The sequence below is a fragment of the Prinia subflava genome, chromosome 10, assembly GCF_021018805.1.
Source record: "Prinia subflava isolate CZ2003 ecotype Zambia chromosome 10, Cam_Psub_1.2, whole genome shotgun sequence".
Classification (NCBI taxonomy): domain Eukaryota; kingdom Metazoa; phylum Chordata; class Aves; order Passeriformes; family Cisticolidae; genus Prinia; species Prinia subflava.
The window spans coordinates 2,539,956-2,560,437 of NC_086256.1; the positions used below are offsets into that span (position 1 = coordinate 2,539,956).

Genomic DNA, 20,482 nt, shown 5'->3' on the forward strand with positions numbered 1-20,482 from the left:
CAAAAACACACTCTGGGCTAAACTGGCACTTACAGCTTTAGCCCCAGAGCACATTTTTATTTTGTTGGGGTTTTTTTCCCAACGACAGAGTAGCAAAAATTTACACTCACTAGGTCTGGACATACCTGTGAACTTAATTCTGAGTACAGAGTAATACATAAAACTGTTAAATACACGCAATTAAAGTTTCCTAAGTTACTCTACAGCACTGCATTATTGCTTTTTGTGTAAATTTTTTTGTTGTTTAGTGGCCAAGCAATTTAAATGACACTTCCAGCATTCCATTAATCCCTTCCTTCAGGAATCAAGATTTCCTCCATTAAGCAGTAAGAAAATGTTTTAGGTCTTAGTAATATCAGTATGAATTTTTGATGTTGGAGGGTGAAGGAGTAAAAGCAAAATAGCTGTACACCTAACAAATCAATCTTTCAGAAGGCCTAATTCTGTTTCCATTAAATGTTCTCTGCAGCCACTAAAAAAAGGTTCAAATATCAAAATATTCCACAAGGACTAAGCATGCAATACGAAATTAATGTCTTTTCACTTGCAGGCTGAGATACCAATGGATACATGTACACGCAGACACACAAAATAGGAATTAATTTAATTTTTTTATCAAATAACTATTTTTTGAGCCTATTTTGAGCAAATAGGTCTGGTGTGACTCTAGTAACTCCAAAACTGCCCCAGTACCTCTTCATACACATTTAAACAAACTGATGTATTTGCTCATATACACAAATATCTTTCAACACTCAACAAAAAAGTTTTATTGTGTAACTGAAACCACTGTTCCTAAGACTGTTGTAAATTTTTTAGGGGTGACAAATATTCAGAAAGATTATCCACCACAAAAGCTAAAGCCAAACTGTGCAAAAGACTGAGCCACAGGACTACAAATAAATCAACACATAATATTATCTCTGCCCTTGTAACTCTTGATACTCATGTTAAAACATTTCAGAAAAAATATCCATGAAGTCATTGAGAGGTCACAAAAAATTAGGGATCTTTTGTCCCTAAATGCAGAAGGGAACAGTGAAGAAAATGAAGTTGAATTCCAAAGCACAACTCTGCTTCCACAACTAAATAACTCTATTGCACACACAGCAGCCAAGCTAGAACTTAAAAGAAGCATTTTAAGAATGCCAAACAAACAGGAATGACATCATTTTTATTTTTGTGGGGGTTCTGTTTTATTTTTTTACCTCCAGAAGTTCATCCTCCAGTTGCAGAAGACCAAGGGCTGCAGCTGGGCCATCTGAAGCAATGGATGATATATAATGGTGTCCATCAAAAGTGTCCAGCTCAACTCCTAATCTTAGAGTGTGGATGGGCAACAGCTGCCAAAACAGAAATAGAAGTGAATATTTAAGTATAAATCTTTATCTACCACGATAAAAACAGATTTAGGATTCAGCAGCTCACCAAAACGAACCCACGGTAAGATGATTAAATGTTCACAGTGACCTCACCTGTGTTACAGCACAACTGTCCACAACTTCTCTTTATAAACTGGTTGCACAAATAAAAACAACCTCTGCTCTTTGGGGGAAAAGGCAATTTGAACTGTATTAAATTAAATTAAACAATAATTAAACTTAAGGGGAAAAATACAGAGGGAAGTACCACCCAAAAGGTGAGTTGTCAACAAATCACAGAATGGTTTGGATTGGAAGGGACCTTAAACATCGTCCAGTTCCAACCCCTCTTCCATGAAAAATTAAAGAAATAGAAATAAAAAAAGGAATAAAATAAATTCCATAATTGCCCTAAAATCTCACCACAGGATCAGCTGTCTGACTCCTCTGGGAGCTATACGACTTCAAGGTAGAAAAAATATCCACAACGTGTCCTAATAAATAGTGACTAAAACTGACATAATTTTTTCTGCAAGGGGAAATCACTGATTTTGTGTCAGGCTTTTCCCATTGGGAATTTGGGATTTTTCTCTAGGAAAATTCCAACCCTCAGTGCCTTAAGTCTGCTAATATTAGGAAAAGTAGAATAAAAGTGATAGACTATCCAGACAAAGCAGAAGAAATTATGACAATTTAGGGGAAGAGATGATCAGCAGAAGCTGCTCCTTCAGTTTGGACATTTTCTGGCTTTTTATTCCTGGAGCTCAAACAGTGACTGTCCTGCTTCCCAAATTATTCTGGATATTCAAACAAAAGGAGCAATCCACTGATCCACAGCATTCCTTCAGAGCTGTGTCTGATCATGACTTCATGGCCCTTCCCCACTGAGGTGTCCCCACAAATATATAAATACATCACCTCTAAAAACCCCTTTTCCACAATATTAACATAGGTATCCTGAAAATCTCTTGGAAGTGAAATTAATTGAAGATCTGACAATTTAAATGAATTGCACATCCCTTTCCCTGAGCCAGGATCACTACAGGAAAATCCTCTGTGGGACAAAGGAGTTGTTCAGCAGAGTTTCAACCTCTGCTCCATGCTGTGCTATGAAGTACCCCAAAATTTAGGGGTTTTGTGCATGGTTTGAGAGTGTTTCTTGGTTGGGTGGGGGTTTGGTAATGATGCTAAAAGGTTCATTTGCCTGTGCAATGAAAAGGTATTGGATCAGTCCAGGAGATAAGCAGAATATTGCTTATTCTGCAAAGAATAGGCAAAAAAAGCCTTTTTTTCTTTTAAATATAGAACCACAAACCCACTAAATTCCTGAAACACATCTGGAATTGTGTCATGCCCTCCCAGGATTACTCTGCCAACATACATCACAAAGCAAACCACCCTGTTAAGCCTTACCTTAGAGTACTTCTGGAGCTCTGAGTCGTCTCTAAAGGGCATATCCACATTCACAACCTAAAAATTGGACATCAGAACATTTTTCAACAGTGGGACAATAAAGACTTTACCAGAACGATGAAATTCTGGCCAAAAGAAAAACCCCAAACCCCAACTCGTGAGCAAAATAAACCGTACTTCAACAATGTCACATTGATGCAAAATAATTTTAAACAAATGTTAGAAAAATCTTTCAGGCACAGAACATTTACAAGTAGGAATGTGGTGATTATGCACTATTAGCAGACTCCAATATTATCCTACTCCCGGAGCCCAAATGCCAATTTTAGTCAAGTTCAGTAATCCTGTGTAAGCACAAAATGCCATTATGTTTGACACAAATACCCACACGGAGTTGCCAATCAGAATTTGAAAGTATGACAGCTTAAGTTGTTACCTCGGGCTATGGTGCAGCCATCTCCCATCCAGACTAACCCACCAACTTCTGTTCTAACATGGCTTGAAATACATAACTTTAATTACCAAATGGGAATGGAAAGTGGGTTATTTAAACCGGGAACAGGAAATCCTTTCAGTGTCTTTTCTTGTGTTGTCCCTCCTTAGAGTAACAGATTTATCTGTAACCTTAGAAGGTTATTTAGTCCAATTTTAAATGTAATTAAGACAAAATCATAGGATGGTTTGGGTTGGAAGAGAACTTAAAAGATCATTTAGTTCTAATCTATGGCCCAGGGTTGGAATTTGGGACACTGAAGTTGGATGTTTAAAGGAAAGCTACACTTGGTAGATCTGAAAAAAACAGAGCCCTGCAAAAAACATCAGGTAACTTTTCTTTGAAAAATTCTAGTTTGATAAAGATTAGACTTATCTTTTGGATTAATTTTGAACAGGGCTTCCAGCATGTTGTTTGCCAGTACTCAGGGGGGTTTTCCTGACAGGTAGAGCCCTTTTCATGCCCATGCATGTAACTAAATGGATTTAGGACAGGTAACTCCTCAGCCTGACTGACATCACAGGGTCCCTGCTCAGGATCCTTCCACTGGCACCAAAAAGGACCAGCAGCACAGGCGCCACCAGGGCCACCAACCCCTCTCTTTAAAGAGCTGTTTCCTCTCAAGATAAATACTCCTAAGGGAATCCTGGGGGCGCCTTGGGGGTGAGTTTTGGGGGCTGAGTGAGGATGGTGGCACACAGGGACTGGCTGGACTCAAACTGGACATTGCTGAACACAGGAGGGAGGCACAGGCAGCCAAGAACCAAAAAATGACTTTCAAAGTGGGATGGCAGGAGAGTTTCCTTCTATTATTCAAGAGGCCCCATCATCAACATTTTCACTGCTGACATTTCACCACTGGCAGCCAGAGAAGGATTGGGAATGGTTGGATTCACCAGCTAAGCAGGATTTCATCCTCTGTGGGAAGTGTGAGAGTGCTCAGGGAGGTAATATCAGCCCCTGGAAATGCAAGGGTGGGAATAGCAAGCAACTGAAGTGGGCAGCCCAACAGATTTATTGCATCACGTACAGAATCTCACACGAGGCTCAGACCTTAAAGGAGTGCTAATGGAAAGAAGGGAAGAGAGTTTCTCAAGGCAATTCTTAAAGCTCCTTTAAATCTCCCAGCGAGTGACTGGAAGGATGGCTACTCCAAGTAGTAAAAATAAGTGTCTCTAAATCAACTGGACAAGCATTGCAAAGACAAACAGGGCGTTTTCTTGGTGGTGGTGAGGCTTTTTTAAGGCTTTGGAAAAAACGCTGTCCAGAGTCTTTTATCTGTACTCACCCAGCACTGAAAAGCACAAAGGAATTACAATTTCCATCAACTTCTCGTGACAATCCATCAAAACAATCTTCTGCTAGGCAATTATTTAATATGAAGTGAAGAAATATCTACTAGACACCAGCACCAAAAAGTTACACTATTGAGAATTGCTTTGTATTTTCCCAGCATGTTGGAAAATCATTCTTTCATTCTTCAGATCAAATGGTAAGATCCTTCTGAAAACAGAAGCTCTATCCTGAGATTTTTTTTTTAATTCAGTGCCCAGTAAAACAAATGGATCATGAATGAAATAATAAAAATGCCATATATTTTAAGTGGCTGCTGTGATGCAGATTTAACAGGACAGCCGATTTCCTTAAATCACTGTTACTGTCTCGTATTTGTACAATATTATCTATATAAACAGAATAAAATAAAAGGGCAACAAACCCCCCAAGTCATTATAACATTTCAGCCCTGATGTTACAGGAAAGAAAATTTGATGTTACTGATCTGTTCCAAACACTGAACTGTTCTATAAAGAGCCTGTAATGCTAAGCTCACAGATCTGTAATTTAAAGAAATAACATTCATGGATGTAGTTTATTGAAATAAAACATACCATAACTTCATATTCTGGTCCCAGCAGGTTTTCCCATTTGGATTTCAGCTCATGTGCTGGAGGGAGTGGGACTCTTCCTAAATACAAAAGTGAATATTAAATTTACAAGCATATTGTACATTCAGAAGTGCATTTACTTCTAAACACTCCAATAAAAATTCAGTGTAAATAAAAGATTAGAGGGAATAATCCCCAAAAGGGAAGTGCATTAAGCTGAGTCTATCAAACAGCACAAATCAAAAATGTCTTTCTTAGGAAAACAATGCAAAATGTCAGCTCCTGTAAAAGTGTGATTTATTCAGCTGAGAGGCAGAAGAGGTGATGCTTGGTGATGAGATGTGAGTTCTGTAGCACGCAGTTCTGTAAATAAATCATTCTTTCAGGCTGCAAAACAAATTTCACACGACTTCATCATTTGTTGCCGTTAAAAAAACGCTTCCCGCTCCAGGGAAACATCATCTCCCACCCAAATGAGCCCCCTTAAGAAGGAAAACACCTGACAAGATACTGCTGTTATCGAGGGGCTGTGTCAGCACAATGCAGGCACAGACTTTATTTATACATTTGGCAGGTATAAAGCCTTGTCTACTTTAATTAGGCCAGTAAGTAACATGAGCTTTAATATAAGCTCCAGTTCGAAACCAGTCTTCCGTGGGAACTTGGCTATCTTGACATTTATATCTTTTCAGCTTTCTTACTTATGCAACCAAGGCAGTTGGTTACAGTCCTGTAAGACAATTTGACAGAGCTAGACAGCAGAAAATGACTGGCTGCCCTGCGTTTGACCTCAGCCAGAAGCTCAGCTCACATATAAAGTTCCAAGCTGGAGCAATGTGTAACTGGTAAGAATCAAGCTCTACAGCAAATTCCAACCAGCAGCGACAGCAGCAGCATCTGGGGGCTGAATTCCCAAAAAATGGGGTTGTTTTTTTATATTTTTCCCCCATGAATGACTGCAGCAGTTTGTCAGATGCCTGCACTCGGCGTTGCTGCTGCGTCGCCCTGAAATTCAGAATGTGAAGCACAAGCTCAGGTCCTGCACACTGACAGGGAGTAAAAGACCTCAGGAGGGGACTGGGAAGACACCACGAGGAACTCGGAGCCCACCTAGGAGCAAAAGCCTGCACAAATGGCATTGTCAAGCTGCCTCTGCTTTCAACACCTCCGCAGACTGCAGAGACAAAGCTCTGCAACACAACCTCATCACACACTCCTGGAACTTTGAAATTTCCCACTCAATAAAAATAAACTGAAGTTTACTTCTACGACAGCACAGCCCACCCCTGCACCTCTCCAGCTCACTTTCAGCCATGCCAGACAGGCAAATTGTGCCTGATCTGCACTGAGAAGCCACACTGCTCAGAGCCTGACAACTGAGGGGTCACTTGGAGATATCCAGAGGATTTTCAACCTGCAGGCTCAAGCAGACACAGATATCTGAGAACTCCAGCAATCCTGATAGCTATTTTCTGCTACCAAAACCACACCCACCAAGATTAAAAACTTGGGTTTGTAAATACAGAACACAGTTGCCTCTGAAATTAATTATCTCCTTAAGAAATAATGGGAAGTGAAATTGTCCTAAAATTCTCAACTGCTAGTTAAGGTTTTTGAACTTAATTGGAAATTAAAGTTTCTAATATGTGACTTATTGTCAAGCACAGGCTGATCACTGTCTTTACTTCTCAGCTGTATCAAAACCAGAACACCAGTGCATTCTTCTGCTCCTCCCATTTGCAGAAAAGCAGAGGGACAGAAATTCCTGAGTCTCTTTTTCTGCTATTACAGAGTCACAACAGTGTGAACACACAGGACCCAAGCACCTGTAATCCCCAAATATAGATTTTAAGGTTCACCAGGAGTAATGAATCTCAGGGTCAAGCTCAAAGTTCAGTTCAGCAACTGTAAGCTGTATTCAGCTGGCTGAATACAGATTTTTTTGTCACTTCCAAAACACATTACCAAAATCTACGAGTTGTTCAGAGCAGGTGCTGATGCACGTCTCCATTTGAAGTTTCCCCCTTTCCTTCTTTCAAATACACTTTGAAGTCTCTGCTTGTAACTTCCTTAGAACTGTGGAAATGTGGGCTGAAGGGATTTGGATTGAGTATATGCAATTCCAGTGGCATCCCTCAATTCACTCACAATGTTCCTTTTTCCCCAAACAGCTTTTTCCACATGGCAGCTAATAGGAAATTTCTTTCTAGTCTCTCATCCAGCTGAATTCCTCATGACCTGACATATGTACCATGTCTTCTATAATGTGTAAGGCCTCAGAAATGAAAACACTTCCCAGGGACAGCTTTCATTAGCAACAACTTTTCAGCATATTTAGCCTGTCCTTCTGCCTGCGCTTCCAGGCAGTTTTTCATTTCTAATTAGCAAGCATAGAGAAGAAACCACAAACGTATTGTAAAAATCATCTTTTCTCCTCAAAACTGCCAGCTTCTTCCAAACTGGGATCTTTTTTTCTCACAGCTTCCTCCTGCTCTCACACAGTTACTACACAAGGGTGTGTACTGTGCTCTTCATTAAAGCCCTGCCTTCACCTGCCCCACTGCTGGGGCTTTTTTTCTCTTAAATTCCTGACTGCCAGCGTTGTCCCTGTGGGTTCTGAGTACTCCTGCAAGGCAGGATGGAGCAGCCCTGCCCAGGCTGCAGAGGCAGCTGTTAAATTCATTGCCTGCCCTCTGCTAGCACAGACTTTCAGGCCTCGTGCACGTTGCAGCCCAAACCCTGTTGCCTTTGTACCAGAGCTGCTTCAGCGTGGCTTTGCCTGGCCAGAATTACTATTTAATACCTCCCCAGGAAACACAGTTTAATAAGAATTTCACACAACTGGGCTTAAAGGGAAGTAATACCCGTTTTATAAAACATACCTTTTAGATTAAACTTCTAAAAGCATTTCCAGAGTTTAGTCAGAGCCTTAAATTAACAGTATTTACTTTAGCACCATTATAACGAAGTGCCCATCACCACATCCAAAATAAGCACCTATCTTTGGAATTTAAACTTGGCCATTAAATTCTGTTCCAAGGTGAAATCTCATACATTGTATTTCTGCAGGAGTAAAATATGCATAGAAGTTCCACAGTAAAAAAAAAAACCAAGCTGGGTAAATGACACAGGACAGACAAAGTGTTGCTCTTTTCCAGCCTCTGTCACAGCAAAACAATGCTTTGAGAACCTCAACTCTCAGCTACTCAACCACCTCTGTGTTCTGGCTTCCTGTTTCTGGGAACATGCAAAAGTCACAACAAAGGATGTCTGGTTGCAAGGCTTGGACAGAAAAGTAAAACAGAATGGAATATAGGAACTGCTACATTTCTCTCGTTTCCAGGTTGTCTTTAATACTGACAGATCTTCAACAATCACAGCAAAATTGCTATTCATTGACAGCCGTAATTTAGAATCCTCTATTACATCTACATATCTTAGAAACTACAAGGCATAAGGATAATTTATGCTGACTTTAACACAAGCTGTATAAATTCACCCAGAAGTTCCTGTAGAGGAGCCCAGAAATCTGTGGGGGAATTGAGGATTCTGGAAAGACCTCCAGCCTTGGTTTCACAGTCAGCTAAAACCCAGAGCAGCCCATTCCTTTGTGACCTTCCCCTGTGTCTGAATGCCTTGTGTTTAAAAAAAATGCCTTTTCTGAACTCCAGCTATTGGGTCTTTACACCCAAGACACGAGTTCTGGTGAAGCTACTGCAGTGCCAAAAGAGGGGACTGCAGCATGGTCAGAGATGTGGTACAGGAAACCAGAAGAACATTAATAAAATAATCTGCAGGAGTCTAAGATGTATAAGGGCAGGAAGATCACAGAATCATTAAGGCAGGAAAAGGTCTCTAAGATTGTCAAGTCCAGCCATGAAAATGGGTATGACTGAGGTAACACTGATCAGGAAATAGATATGAATTTCCTGGAGTCCCATCTCCTGATGCTGCTCACCCAGCAGGCTGGGGCAGGGCCCTGGCAGCACAGGAGGATGATAAATGAAGTCTCTCTCAGGAGAAAACTGCAGGCAGGACACCTCAGGTCATCAGTGCAGGACCAGACCACAAAGAGGAACCTCTGAGCTGGAGGCTTTCAGCTCTGCAGAGTTCATGAGAGCCATTCCTGAGTGCTGAAAGAGCTGCATCTCCACTGAGTGTAACCTTAAAAAAACCTTCCCAAACAAAGGGGACCACTGCTGACTGGGGAAGGGCAAATTTTATGCAAAGAAGAAGATCCAGAGAATTACAGGCCCTGAGATCTCACAGAATCCACTCTCAGCAGACCTGTGACAGTGCTACAGTCTGGGGACAGGGTGAGGAGAAAGAGCTGGTCACAGCCAAGAGGTAGAGCCTGACTTCAGAAAGCATTGCAGGGCAAAAGTTAAATGTGGAGTAAGCCATGACAGCCCACCAGTGCTGAAAATGGATTAAAGATGTAGCCTTTAACCAGATTCAGAAGAGGCACTGCAAGATATCCTATCTGCCTGCTTGATGTAGACTCTGCTGCTTCTCACTGTGGATATTATCCTTTTGTTCTTGTTTTCCCTCATTCTTAGTGCCCACACTAATTTCTGTCCCTACAGCTCCAGGGGACACAAACATTGCAACAGTTGCCTGCACTGTGAAAACAGATGAAAAAACCCCAAATCACAGGCTGCAAAATATAGGAAGTAGTAGCACCACCTCACTAATTCCATTTTTTTTTGGTGGGGGGGTTACACAGGAGTTTTGCACTGAATTTTCCTGAATCTCTCATTTTAGTTTCTCTCCATTCCTCCTTTAAGCATCTTAATTTTCTACAGAGCACCCTTAAAAAAACTGAGGATCTTGTGGCATCCAGTCCTAAACTGTCAAATGAGGTAACTGTACATTGAGTGAAAAAATAAAATCAGTTGCTAGAAAGAAAGAATTACCTCTACCTGAAGGAGTTCCTGAAGAAACAGTAAAGGAAGGTTTCCTTCTGAGCAAGGTGAGACGAACGGTCTGTCCCGTGTTTCGCAGTGCCTCTACCACTTCTTGGTTGGTAAAATCCTGTATGTTGACTCCATCGACCTAAAACAAGAAAATTGTACCAAAAATCAGTAATTGTGCTGCATTCTCAGGCTGTGCTGTGGAGTGCCATAGGCTGTGAGCAACAGGCACATTATTTAGTGCAGGAATTACAGGGTTACTCTCCCAAGACAGCAATATTTGCAAAACAATCTCATTAAATCTGTTACATTTCACTGATGAGAATTTATTTCCAAAATGCATTTTAAAAGGAAACACAACAGCAATTTTTTCTTCCTGTTTTCATGGGGACAACCACAAAACAGAATTTACCAGCCTGATACAAGTATGCACAGATTTTTCCTTACATTTTTTTCTGCTTACCAAAACCACCTTGACAGGGACTGTGGATGAAGATTCCAAGCAGAGTATCCAGCCTAGAACTCTGTTCACTTCATTATCACTGCAGGTTTTCTCACAGATTTCTAACATGCCCCACACAAGCCTCTACAAACAACTCTTTGTACCAAACCACCCTAAACAGCCCAATTCTTACATTATCAGATATTTTAATTTACACCCAAAATACTCTGTTCACCTCACTGTCAGATCTTGCATCAATAGGGCCTTTCCTGCAGATAAAAGGTTATATTAATTTTTGCTCTCACAGAGGAGAAGCTGACTTTGGAAGGTCTGGCATGGCACATATTTTAAAAGCAATTTAAAATCATATCTCTATAAATATTATCTCTTAAAACAAAAAGACTGTGGAATTCATTCCTGCTTGTGCTGTGAATGCAAAATTGGCTATTATTCAATTCACTGTTATTCAATGGTTTTTTCCATTTTTCTACACATAAAGCTTGGGCTTTTAAACCTAAATTGTGACCATTAACATTTCGATTGTATCCACACTACACAGCCATTAAGGAACACAAACAATGTGCCACATCTTGCAGGATCTTAACAATCCCCGAATCACATTCAATTCAAGTAGAAGTTAATGCTGCTCATCTTTACTGCAGGCCAAAAGCCAAGATTCTCCACTCTGAAACACTTTAATCCAAATGCTTGCCTCTTTCACAGTTAACTACTATTTACTGCTTCTTTGAATATAAAATAATACTTTAACCACAGCAAGCCAAAGCTCATTTCTGTCACAAGTCTACCTAAACAAACACAAACCACCAAATTATTTCTTCTGCAAAGCATAGGAGGTTTAATTAATTTTAGGAAGGCTTTACTATGTTGTTCTCTTAACAGAGATGAGAAATGTATTAGTTCTACAGCAATATATAAGCACAGGATTTTACTTACAGCAACAATTTTGTCATGAACATGAATTTGGCCATTGTGGTCGGCAGCACTACCAGGAATTATATTTTTCACAAAAATCCCTGAAGGTTCTGTTGAGAGGTGAAGAGAAATAAGTCACTGCATTAACCTAATCTGCTTCTTTTCTTGTTAAGGTTTTTAATTCCAGCCTTTTTCACACACTTCCTTCTGCCCATGAAGTGATGATTCTGTAAACCACCACCATCTGCACGTCACCACTCCCACAGCCTGACACAAAACTGAGGATCTCTGGTGGAAAAAAAACCAAACCAGCACTGACACAACCACCTGTACACTGACCTCAATTTTTTTCCTTAAAATGGCTCACAAAAGGCCACCTCCTCCATGGATTCATCCTTGTGCTTACCCAGGCTTTAAACCACAATCACTTAAATCCATGCTGCGTTTGATTTCAATAGGACTAACTAAGCTAAAAGTAAAGTATGTGCTTAAAGACTTTGATCAGGACTTCAATCATCTTACAGCTGAAGAATTTAGTACTTTAAGTCTTAATGAAAAAGGATTTTTCTTTTTTAAAAAAAAAGAAAAGAGAAACGTGGAAATCAGAAAAGCTGTCCTTTGTCATGTTTGCAGTTTGATTATTAATTCTAACTCCCAATGAGAACAAGGAAATAAAAACAAAGAAAAAAATAATTTAAAAAACCCTGAAACACTAACACTTCCCTTTCACAAATTCTCACTAAATATGAAATGCTGATGTGTAATTCTAATGAATACCATGTCTCCAAATCCTAGCACAGGTAGGAGCTACTCATTTTCCCCATGGTCACTAAAGGGTATTTGAGGAGCCCCTGTCCAACATTTTCCTAAATCCTGTACAACTCACCTATATCACATGTGCCAGCATATCCAACAATTGTTATTCCCAGGCTTTGCCCATTCTTTTTTATAAGTTCAACGTCATAGGTGTCAAAAAAGTTGTCATTATCCTAGAAATAAAGCACAAAGCATTAAAAAAACCCCTCAAAATTTCTCAGTGCCATTACAATATTGCAGGTTAGTTCAGACCTTCAGAAGTGAGAAGTGATTTTGTTTTTCCTTTTGTTTAAATGCAATGTAAATTCATTTGTGAAGTCCCTACAAAGCTGGCCCTGGGATGTCTGTGCAACTCTGCTCTGACCAGTAAAAATCAGAACTGCAAGGCAAGAGTTCAAACAGGGAACAGTAAAGACACTGGTGAGACCAAAAGAGAAAAACAATCAAGCACATAAATCTGGGATTGCAAAGGATAAATTAAAATACATAGAGTTGTTTGCTTTCTGTAATCTGATACAGAGCAATGAGATCAAAAAGGAGATGATGAGAGTAAGGTCTGTTAAAGCGATGAAATCAAGAGGGATCCTGTCACTGCCAACAGCAAAAAACGGACTGGGAAAATGGAAAACATTTCTTAAGGGAGTGAAAAAAGAGAAGTTCAATCAAATGCTTGCCAAGTATCAGCTTTGGAAAGACCCATATTAAAAGCAGCCCAGAGTTGCAGCCATAGCTATTTCACTTCTCAATGGAAGAGAAATCGATGGGCACTATCTCCTCATCACACACACCTCCCTCCACCAGCAAAGTCATTAAGCTCATTAAATGCCTTCCAACTCCCCTGCTCCATAAGAGGCTGATGGAGGTGGAGATAAGTTTGGATGCTGTCACTTATCTACAGTAAACAAGCCCACAGCACGACCTGAAATGGAGCTGTGGCCCTGAGAGCTCGGCTGTTTTGACCATCAAAAAGCTCCTCAGAGTCAGTGCTCTGGCCACAGACATTTCTCTCTAAAGTAACACTCCTGCTAGAATGTAAAATAATTGAAATGAAGTCCAGAAAAATCAAAGAGCAAAGTCCTAAATACAGTCAGCACAAGCAGGCAGCTCACACTGCTCTCTCTGTCTCTTGGATAGTACAGATAATAAGATTGGTTTTTTGTGCCCACACACAGAAGTAGTTTCAATAGAGAAACTAAAGAAAAGTAGTATTCTCTCCTGCAGGAAATTCAAAGAAAATTAAATATGAATATAAAATTGAAAATAACTAACCACCTATTAAAAGTGTCTTTCTGCTGGTTTGCAAAAAAAGAAGAAAGGAAAATATTTTCTATTCCAAAGCTCACTGCTAGTGAAAGTACTCAGAAACTAGAGAAAAACTGGATTATAGGGATAAGTTCTGTTATAAATCCGTCACAAACTGAACAGTGGATCATTGAAATCATCATTAAATTAATAAATACATTCAGATTAACAACTAATCTTGTCTTTGCAAATTTCTCCTGGCACCAGGAAGAGGAGTTTCTTCAAATCTACACGTGAAGGCACTATTTAATTCAGAAAATGATTCTTCCCCCTCTGAACTGCATAGCAGGAACACAGAGGACACTGAAAAGACACTGAGAAGGAATCACATTTTAGAAAGGCTGCAGCATTCACAGTGCTCAGGGCTGATCAGTGACAACAGGAAGGGAGAAAAACAGAATTTTGTGGAGGAAACAAAACACGGCCACGTTATTTTGCCCCTAATACAGGTCCTGGAAAATATGATCCAGTCAGGAAAGAAGAGCCTCATAATAATGCTGATTCCCTTGGAAAGCCTCTTCTCAGAGTGCTGGACAAGCCCAGGTTTGAGACTCCAGGGATGCAGATCTCCCCTTCCATCTCCTGGGCACTGCGTGTGCTGCTGCCCTGATCCCTCCTGAGATCCCTGGGGAGAAAGGGAGCTCGAGAAGGACCCAAAATCCCCGACTGACACAGCCACAGCATTTTCCCAGGGATGGAAAACACAGAGCTGCCCCTGCAGTGACTGTGCCCAGTGAGCAAAGAGGTGAGTTTGTAGCAAAGTGACTTCTACTCTGACCTTTAAAAGCAGTGCTTCAAAAAAACCACAAAAAACCCAGCTCTCCTCACTCATATTCAAGGAACTAAACAAGGAAGAAAAGGCTACTCAGATTCTACACCTAAATCTAAGCAGCACAGTAGTAGCAGATGGTACACAAGCACAGCTTTGTTTATGTTTCGAGACCTACTGTACACTTAGTGTAGCATTTGTTGATTTTAATTACTCAAAACTGAAAAGAATGACTTCAAAAACAAGAGACTTTGATATGACCATGATAAGATTTGCTAAAACAAGTTTCAAAATTTTTAGATATATTTCCTATCACAGGCAGTAGCGTAGACTATGAAAACATTACACTTATGTTTCATAAAAAGATGATTGTGCTGAATAATTCTGGTGTGGCCGTGGCTTTCTGGATTTCAGACTAGGGAAATTCACAGTCCAGTTTTAAATCCCCTTACAAGTGGTTGATTAGAAAAAATGTAATGAGCTAAGAAGAAGAACTAAAAGTACCACTTATCGATAATGTTTATGGTCTTGGTAATTAAATTAGCCACTCTGAAATAAATTCTGTAAAGCTGATCATTCCAATCCCAAGATTATAGGTATTAATAAGATACAGGAAAAAGGGAAAAATTATAGAAGGCAGGGCTATAACAATGACCACTTAAACACAGGAAAATGATATATGGAAGCTGAAGAGAGGAGAAGCACTTTAGGGCCCGAGAACACTCCGTTCTCTCCTTTTTCTTTGATCACAAGCCACAGACACACTTAAAAACATCCCAAGGAAGCAGCAGATACTCACATTTCCATCCTGAAGGGAAGGTAAGGTGCTGACTGGCCAGCTCAGGGGGGCTGGTGGAGCCTCCTGGGCTTCACTCCTGGGGTCCCTGGCCACGATCATCCACACAGAATTCCCGCAGTTCCTCAGCACTTGGGCCACTTGCTCACTGGTCATTCCCTGCACGTTGGTCCCTCCAATCTGCAAGATGTGATCTCCTGTCTGCAGCCTGCCGTCCTTCAAAAGGCAAAGAAAATGGCAGGAAGTGTTTCCAGCCCATCCACAAAGTATCTGTTCTGTCACAAAAGTGAAATTGTGTAGGGGCATTTCATGGCCATGAGAACCGAGGTGAGAAAGTGGCAGAAAAAGTGACAGCCATGGCAACATTTTAAATAATTCAAGGATTTGTTTGCACAGTTACGTGCTGGTTTTTTTCCACTGTTTTTGCTCATTTAGGAGAAAACAGGCAGCAACAATGTTTTATAATCTCACAGATTGTTGTGTGTTCTGGTTCACAGAATACTCCTCGTCAGACAGGAGTTAGAATATAAGCACAGCATTTTGATTTAGGAGTTTTTATAGAGTTTTTCCCTCATATTTCTGTATTAGCCTGACAATTTTTTTCTCATGTGATCAGCTCCAACTCGAGTGAGTAAATCCACTGAAGGTAACAAGACTGCACACAATCCATTTTTTACCTGGTAATTATGATTCATGACCTACATCATCATTTCCATCACAAGCAGGAATTTCTAGCACCCAATTCTCAGCTGGTATTGATCAGCACAGCTCCACCACCTTTGGTGCATTGATTTATACAGCAATCACAGAGTTATTCCCAGAACCAACTCAAACTCATTTACAAACTCATCCAATTTTAACATGTACATGCCTCATTATTTCACATGTTCTTAATGATGTCTCATTCAGCTGAGAATGATGTGGTGAGTTCTTAGCTTACATGCTTCATTGGTAGCCAAAACACTTTATTCCTTACAGCAAAACAGGTGTTGGACAAAAATTAAAAAATACTCATTTATACACAGGTTCAGAGGGAGACTGTCAAGAAAAAGCCAACATTTTCCAGTAAAGCTCTCCTAATTTTCAGCTTTTAATTCCATCCTGGACTAGAGGAAGTACATTTGCCTCTCTCTTTTGTCTGCACGGGTTCCAGTCCCCAGATATTTTAACTCACCATGACCAAATTCGCTTTAAAAATCTGAATCTGTTTTGCTGTTGTAAATGTTCTACTCCTGAAATGTAGCAGCACTCAGCACCGAGCCTCTAAAGGCAAAAAATCAAAGATGCAAACTGTGCCTGTGCAACTCCAAAAGGCTTTGCACCAAACCCAAGGGTGTCCCTGAACTGGTCAGGCTGCAAGGCAGGGATCAAATCCCCCTTCACTGAACCCCACTGAAAACAGGGAATTTCCAGTCTCTGAACTGAAGCTTGCAATGCAGTGACTTTGGCAGGGCAGATTTTCTTGCCTGGCAATTCACTTGGAGAGTTTGTCCCTACAGATGTTGCAAAATGTGCCAAATTCTACAGAGTCCTGCCCCAGACTGACCAAAGGCCGAAAATACAGAAAGTATTAAACATATCAGGCAACTTTTCAGACTTTTTGCATGTTCAACAATGTTACAAAGGCCAAAGCTTGTCTGAGAAACAATTTATATCAGGTGCTGACTTCTTCCTCAATCACACCTTCAAGGTATTTATTTATAAAGCACGTGTTGGCATTCAGACTTTGATGCTGCCAGCTTCCTTTTGTTTAAGTATATTAGTTTATTTTAAGACTGTCCAAAGCGGTTAATTATACTCTGCAATCAAACAAGAAGTGACATAATATAACAAATTACCCGATCTGCTAATCCCCCAGGAACAATTGTTCTTACAACTACTCCGCTCGACTTTCCTCCTACAATTCCAAAGCCTAATCCTGAGCCATCGTTAATCAGCTCAACGTCTTCGATGTGGCCCCAGTGAATCTGCAATTAATAAAAAAAAAGGGAGATTTTAAATTTCGGACTGTCATTAACGTGCCTCGCTTTCACGTGCAGCAGGAACGAGGAGAATCAATCAGAACAATTTTCTGACCCCACCCCACGCTCTGGAGGTCTGTGGGGTTTTGTTCACTCGGCTCCATTTCCTCACAAATGCACACTGGGATTTCTCATCTGTTTTTAAACACACGTTTTTGTCCTCCGCTTTCGGGATAACAGGATGCCAGGGAAAAAAGCTCGACTAAGAAAAAGCAATTTTAGGATTTTTTCCTGGCCAAAAATGAAAAGTATCCTTTCAGATTTTCATAAATCCAGAGTACTGCAAACAAGAGGGAAAAACAGAGGCAAGGAGCTTGCACTGGGCCCAGTTTTCACTTGGCGTTGCCCAAATTCTTATTTCTGTTATTTCACTTACACGCCCTGAACACCCCCATTCAGCACTGAATTAATAGCACAGCACAATATTCTGCCATACTGGATTGGAAGCAAATTTCTAAGCTACACTCTACCATGACCTTATGTTCTACAAGACAATCTGAAAATAACAAAGCTGTTAAGCAACCCAAACCCAGCCAATGTTTCTGTCAGATTAATATCTCATACAGGCCCAAATGGAGCAAAGGAGGCAGATTTAAGTCTTCTGTGAATAAAGGATTTATTAGCATACTGAAAATCTTTGCCAAAGCCAGTTAAATATCATAAAAGAAGTTTAAGGACCCCCTTCAGAGATATATATTTGTATTTTATTTTGTTAGTCTGTTCAGTGCAGATCTTTCAATGAAAAGGCAGTTAAAATTTAATTCTTTAAAATTTTCAGTGCAATAAACAATATTGATTAGCCACTAAAACCTTCAGATTTCACTACCTCTGTAATAATCATGAGGGAAATAATTACTAAGAATAAGGAAAAGCACTGCTTTTACCCAGATTTTCACCACAATCTACCAGCACAATAAACTCAGATTCCAATCTTGCAATCCCTGGATTTAGGTGGGCAGTTTGACCGAATTCAGGGAAGCCACCTGGACCATATGGGTGGAACACAGATGGAAGTTCAGCCCTGGTTTATTACATGTCCCGGTGACAAGCTCTCCTTTGTCACAAAAACAAAAGGCTTCCCAATCACTGAAATTTGCAGATGGAAAAAAAAAACAAAACAAATCAAAACCACCAAACAAAACAAGCTGATAAATAAACAGGGATTGAGATGTTCTTTAACAGATAAATTGTGTTTGCTTTTTAAAACAAAGACAAGGCTTTTTTGGTGTGAGCAGTGCCAGTTTAAATTGGTTGGGCTGTTTCAAGCAGTGTCCACGGCAGGTTATGTTTAGTCTCTTTTAAGAGGTAATCAGAGCATCTTTAATTGCTGAGCACATGCAGGTTTCAGCTGGGTATTCTCATAAAATGCTTCATCCAGCCTGTGCGGAACAGACCGTGCTGATAAGAATGTGGTGATCTACTAAAGCTTCTGCTATCCCACAAAAACCCAGGATCTGTTTTATAACAACTCCGTGCAGCTTTGCAATGGAAGCTCTGTGCTTACTACACAGTGAGTCTAAATGAAATGTCATCACATATAAAATCTGATTAAAGGAAAAAATTCCCTCTATGTAAAAATTGCTAGCATAAACACTTAAGAGCCACAGGAAAAAAAAAAAAATCCAGCCCATCTCAAAATGTGATTTTGACAGTATTACAACAACTCACAGTCTCAGGTGGATTTACATCACTTAAGGCAGTTCTGCTGTTCCCTTGAAGTGGCTCCCGAGCCACCACCAGATGCAGGGATCCCGTGGATTGCTGGAGGAGGGCAATGGCGTGCTGATGGGAAATGTTCTGATCCAATGGCGTGCAATTAATGGCCAGTATGTGGTCATTTTCCCTCAGCCTTTGATCCCTTAACAAAACAGTGAAAGCAATTTTTTAATGCAGCACAGTGACTTCGCGCCGGGCTCGCGTAACTGAAACGCGAACACGCAAAATACACAGTCCTGCAAGGTTAAATGTTTATGTGTTTTAAAAATCTGCTGGTTAGGGTGCCTTCACCAGCTCACACACTGCACTCAGTCCACACTGTTCTTGTTCCAGCTCTGTCATGGTACAGAAATTTGCTCAGTTCTTTACTTTGCTTCTATTCAAAATTTAATTGCAGCTCCCTTATCCTTTCTTGATGATATTGAACTACAAAGCAGAAGTTTTTTGTAGTTGCACAATAAACTAGGAACTATTCTTCATTATGTTTTGCACTACATGATGCCATCTCTAAGAATCCACAACTCAGGCTTTGATGCTGTTTTGTATCACTATTTAATCTAAAGATTGATGTGCTGCATATTTATATTTCAGTTAAAATTTACAGTATCAAGCTTCAGACATGAAACTTTCTTGGAGCAACACGCAGCTCAGTTGCTACCTTGAGATAATATAAATTTCACAGTTAATTCACCCCAGTGATGAATTTAGATTTGTGACAAGAGAGAAACCATCACTCATCTCCTTTGTTAAATATTCATTCCGAGCACGAGACCAAACTGTTACATAGACAGACACTGCCTTCAAAGCTCTGTAGGAATCCAAAAAAGTCTCCAGGAGATCTTGTCTCAGAAGCAAAATGGGAAGCATGCTGGGGAAATTTATAAACTCCGAAACAATATAACCGCACATCTTAACCGAGGCATTTGAAACTTCCTTTTTGTCGTGCCACGTTTAAGATGTTTCCCAGAAATCACTTTCTTCGAGCACTAACCATATTTCAGATTCTCTCATCAAAGAAAGTGAGCAGCAGGTCATCAAATCCTAAAGTGAGATATTCACCCTCCTTTGACATCCGGATCAGTCCATCTGTCTCCACTTTGAAAGAGCCTTAATATGCTTTTCTTTAAGTGTTCTCTGGTGTGTTCTCTGCGGGCCCATCGCCATTATCATTCCAACCTCTCCCCACTCTTTTTGTCATCCTGTGTTGGCACTTCCTGACATGTGTTATTTAAAAAGTGACACCAGTGACTTGAAATCTAGACACATTTTTCTCGAAACATAATTCCAGGCACTGCATTTGTCTCATGCCAACTCTTGCGGTTTTACAATCGCATTTTATTTTTAAAGGATTGCTCTTGTCTTTTGTTGTTGGGTGAAAACCCACAGACAATACAGGAAGAAACTGCCTCAAGCCTCGATTCTATGATGACATCTGTGCAGGGATCTGTCGGGAGGAGTGGATCTAAATTTACACAGGAAACAAACAGTAAAACCAACTATAAATAGGGCATTGTCAGAGGCACATAAATAAAGGAAAAAGGGGGCCAAAAAATAAAAATCTTTCAGGGACACAATGCATAAAAATTAAAGCGGAATCTAATTTTTATTTTCTTTGTATTAT

General features: G+C 40.2%; 1 protein-coding gene across 5 annotated transcripts in view; it reads right to left on the reverse strand.

Moving 5' to 3' along the window:
- Positions 1-20,482, reverse strand: part of PATJ (PATJ crumbs cell polarity complex component) — a 141,899-nt gene that overhangs the window by 111,591 nt on the left and 9,826 nt on the right. For 4 of the 5 annotated variants that reach the window (XM_063406945.1, XM_063406947.1, XM_063406943.1 and 1 more), the window contains 9 exons: positions 18,814-19,003; positions 16,963-17,091; positions 15,128-15,340; positions 12,328-12,430; positions 11,463-11,551; positions 10,070-10,208; positions 5,157-5,233; positions 2,775-2,831; positions 1,209-1,343 (listed from right to left, as the gene is read on the reverse strand). In XM_063406945.1, coding sequence (XP_063263015.1) covers positions 1,209-1,343; positions 2,775-2,831; positions 5,157-5,233; positions 10,070-10,208; positions 11,463-11,551; positions 12,328-12,430; positions 15,128-15,340; positions 16,963-17,091; positions 18,814-19,003 — 1,132 coding nt within the window. The remainder of the gene's footprint in view (positions 1-1,208; positions 1,344-2,774; positions 2,832-5,156; positions 5,234-10,069; positions 10,209-11,462; positions 11,552-12,327; positions 12,431-15,127; positions 15,341-16,962; positions 17,092-18,813; positions 19,004-20,482) is intronic. The other variant, XM_063406946.1, reaches the window with a different exon arrangement.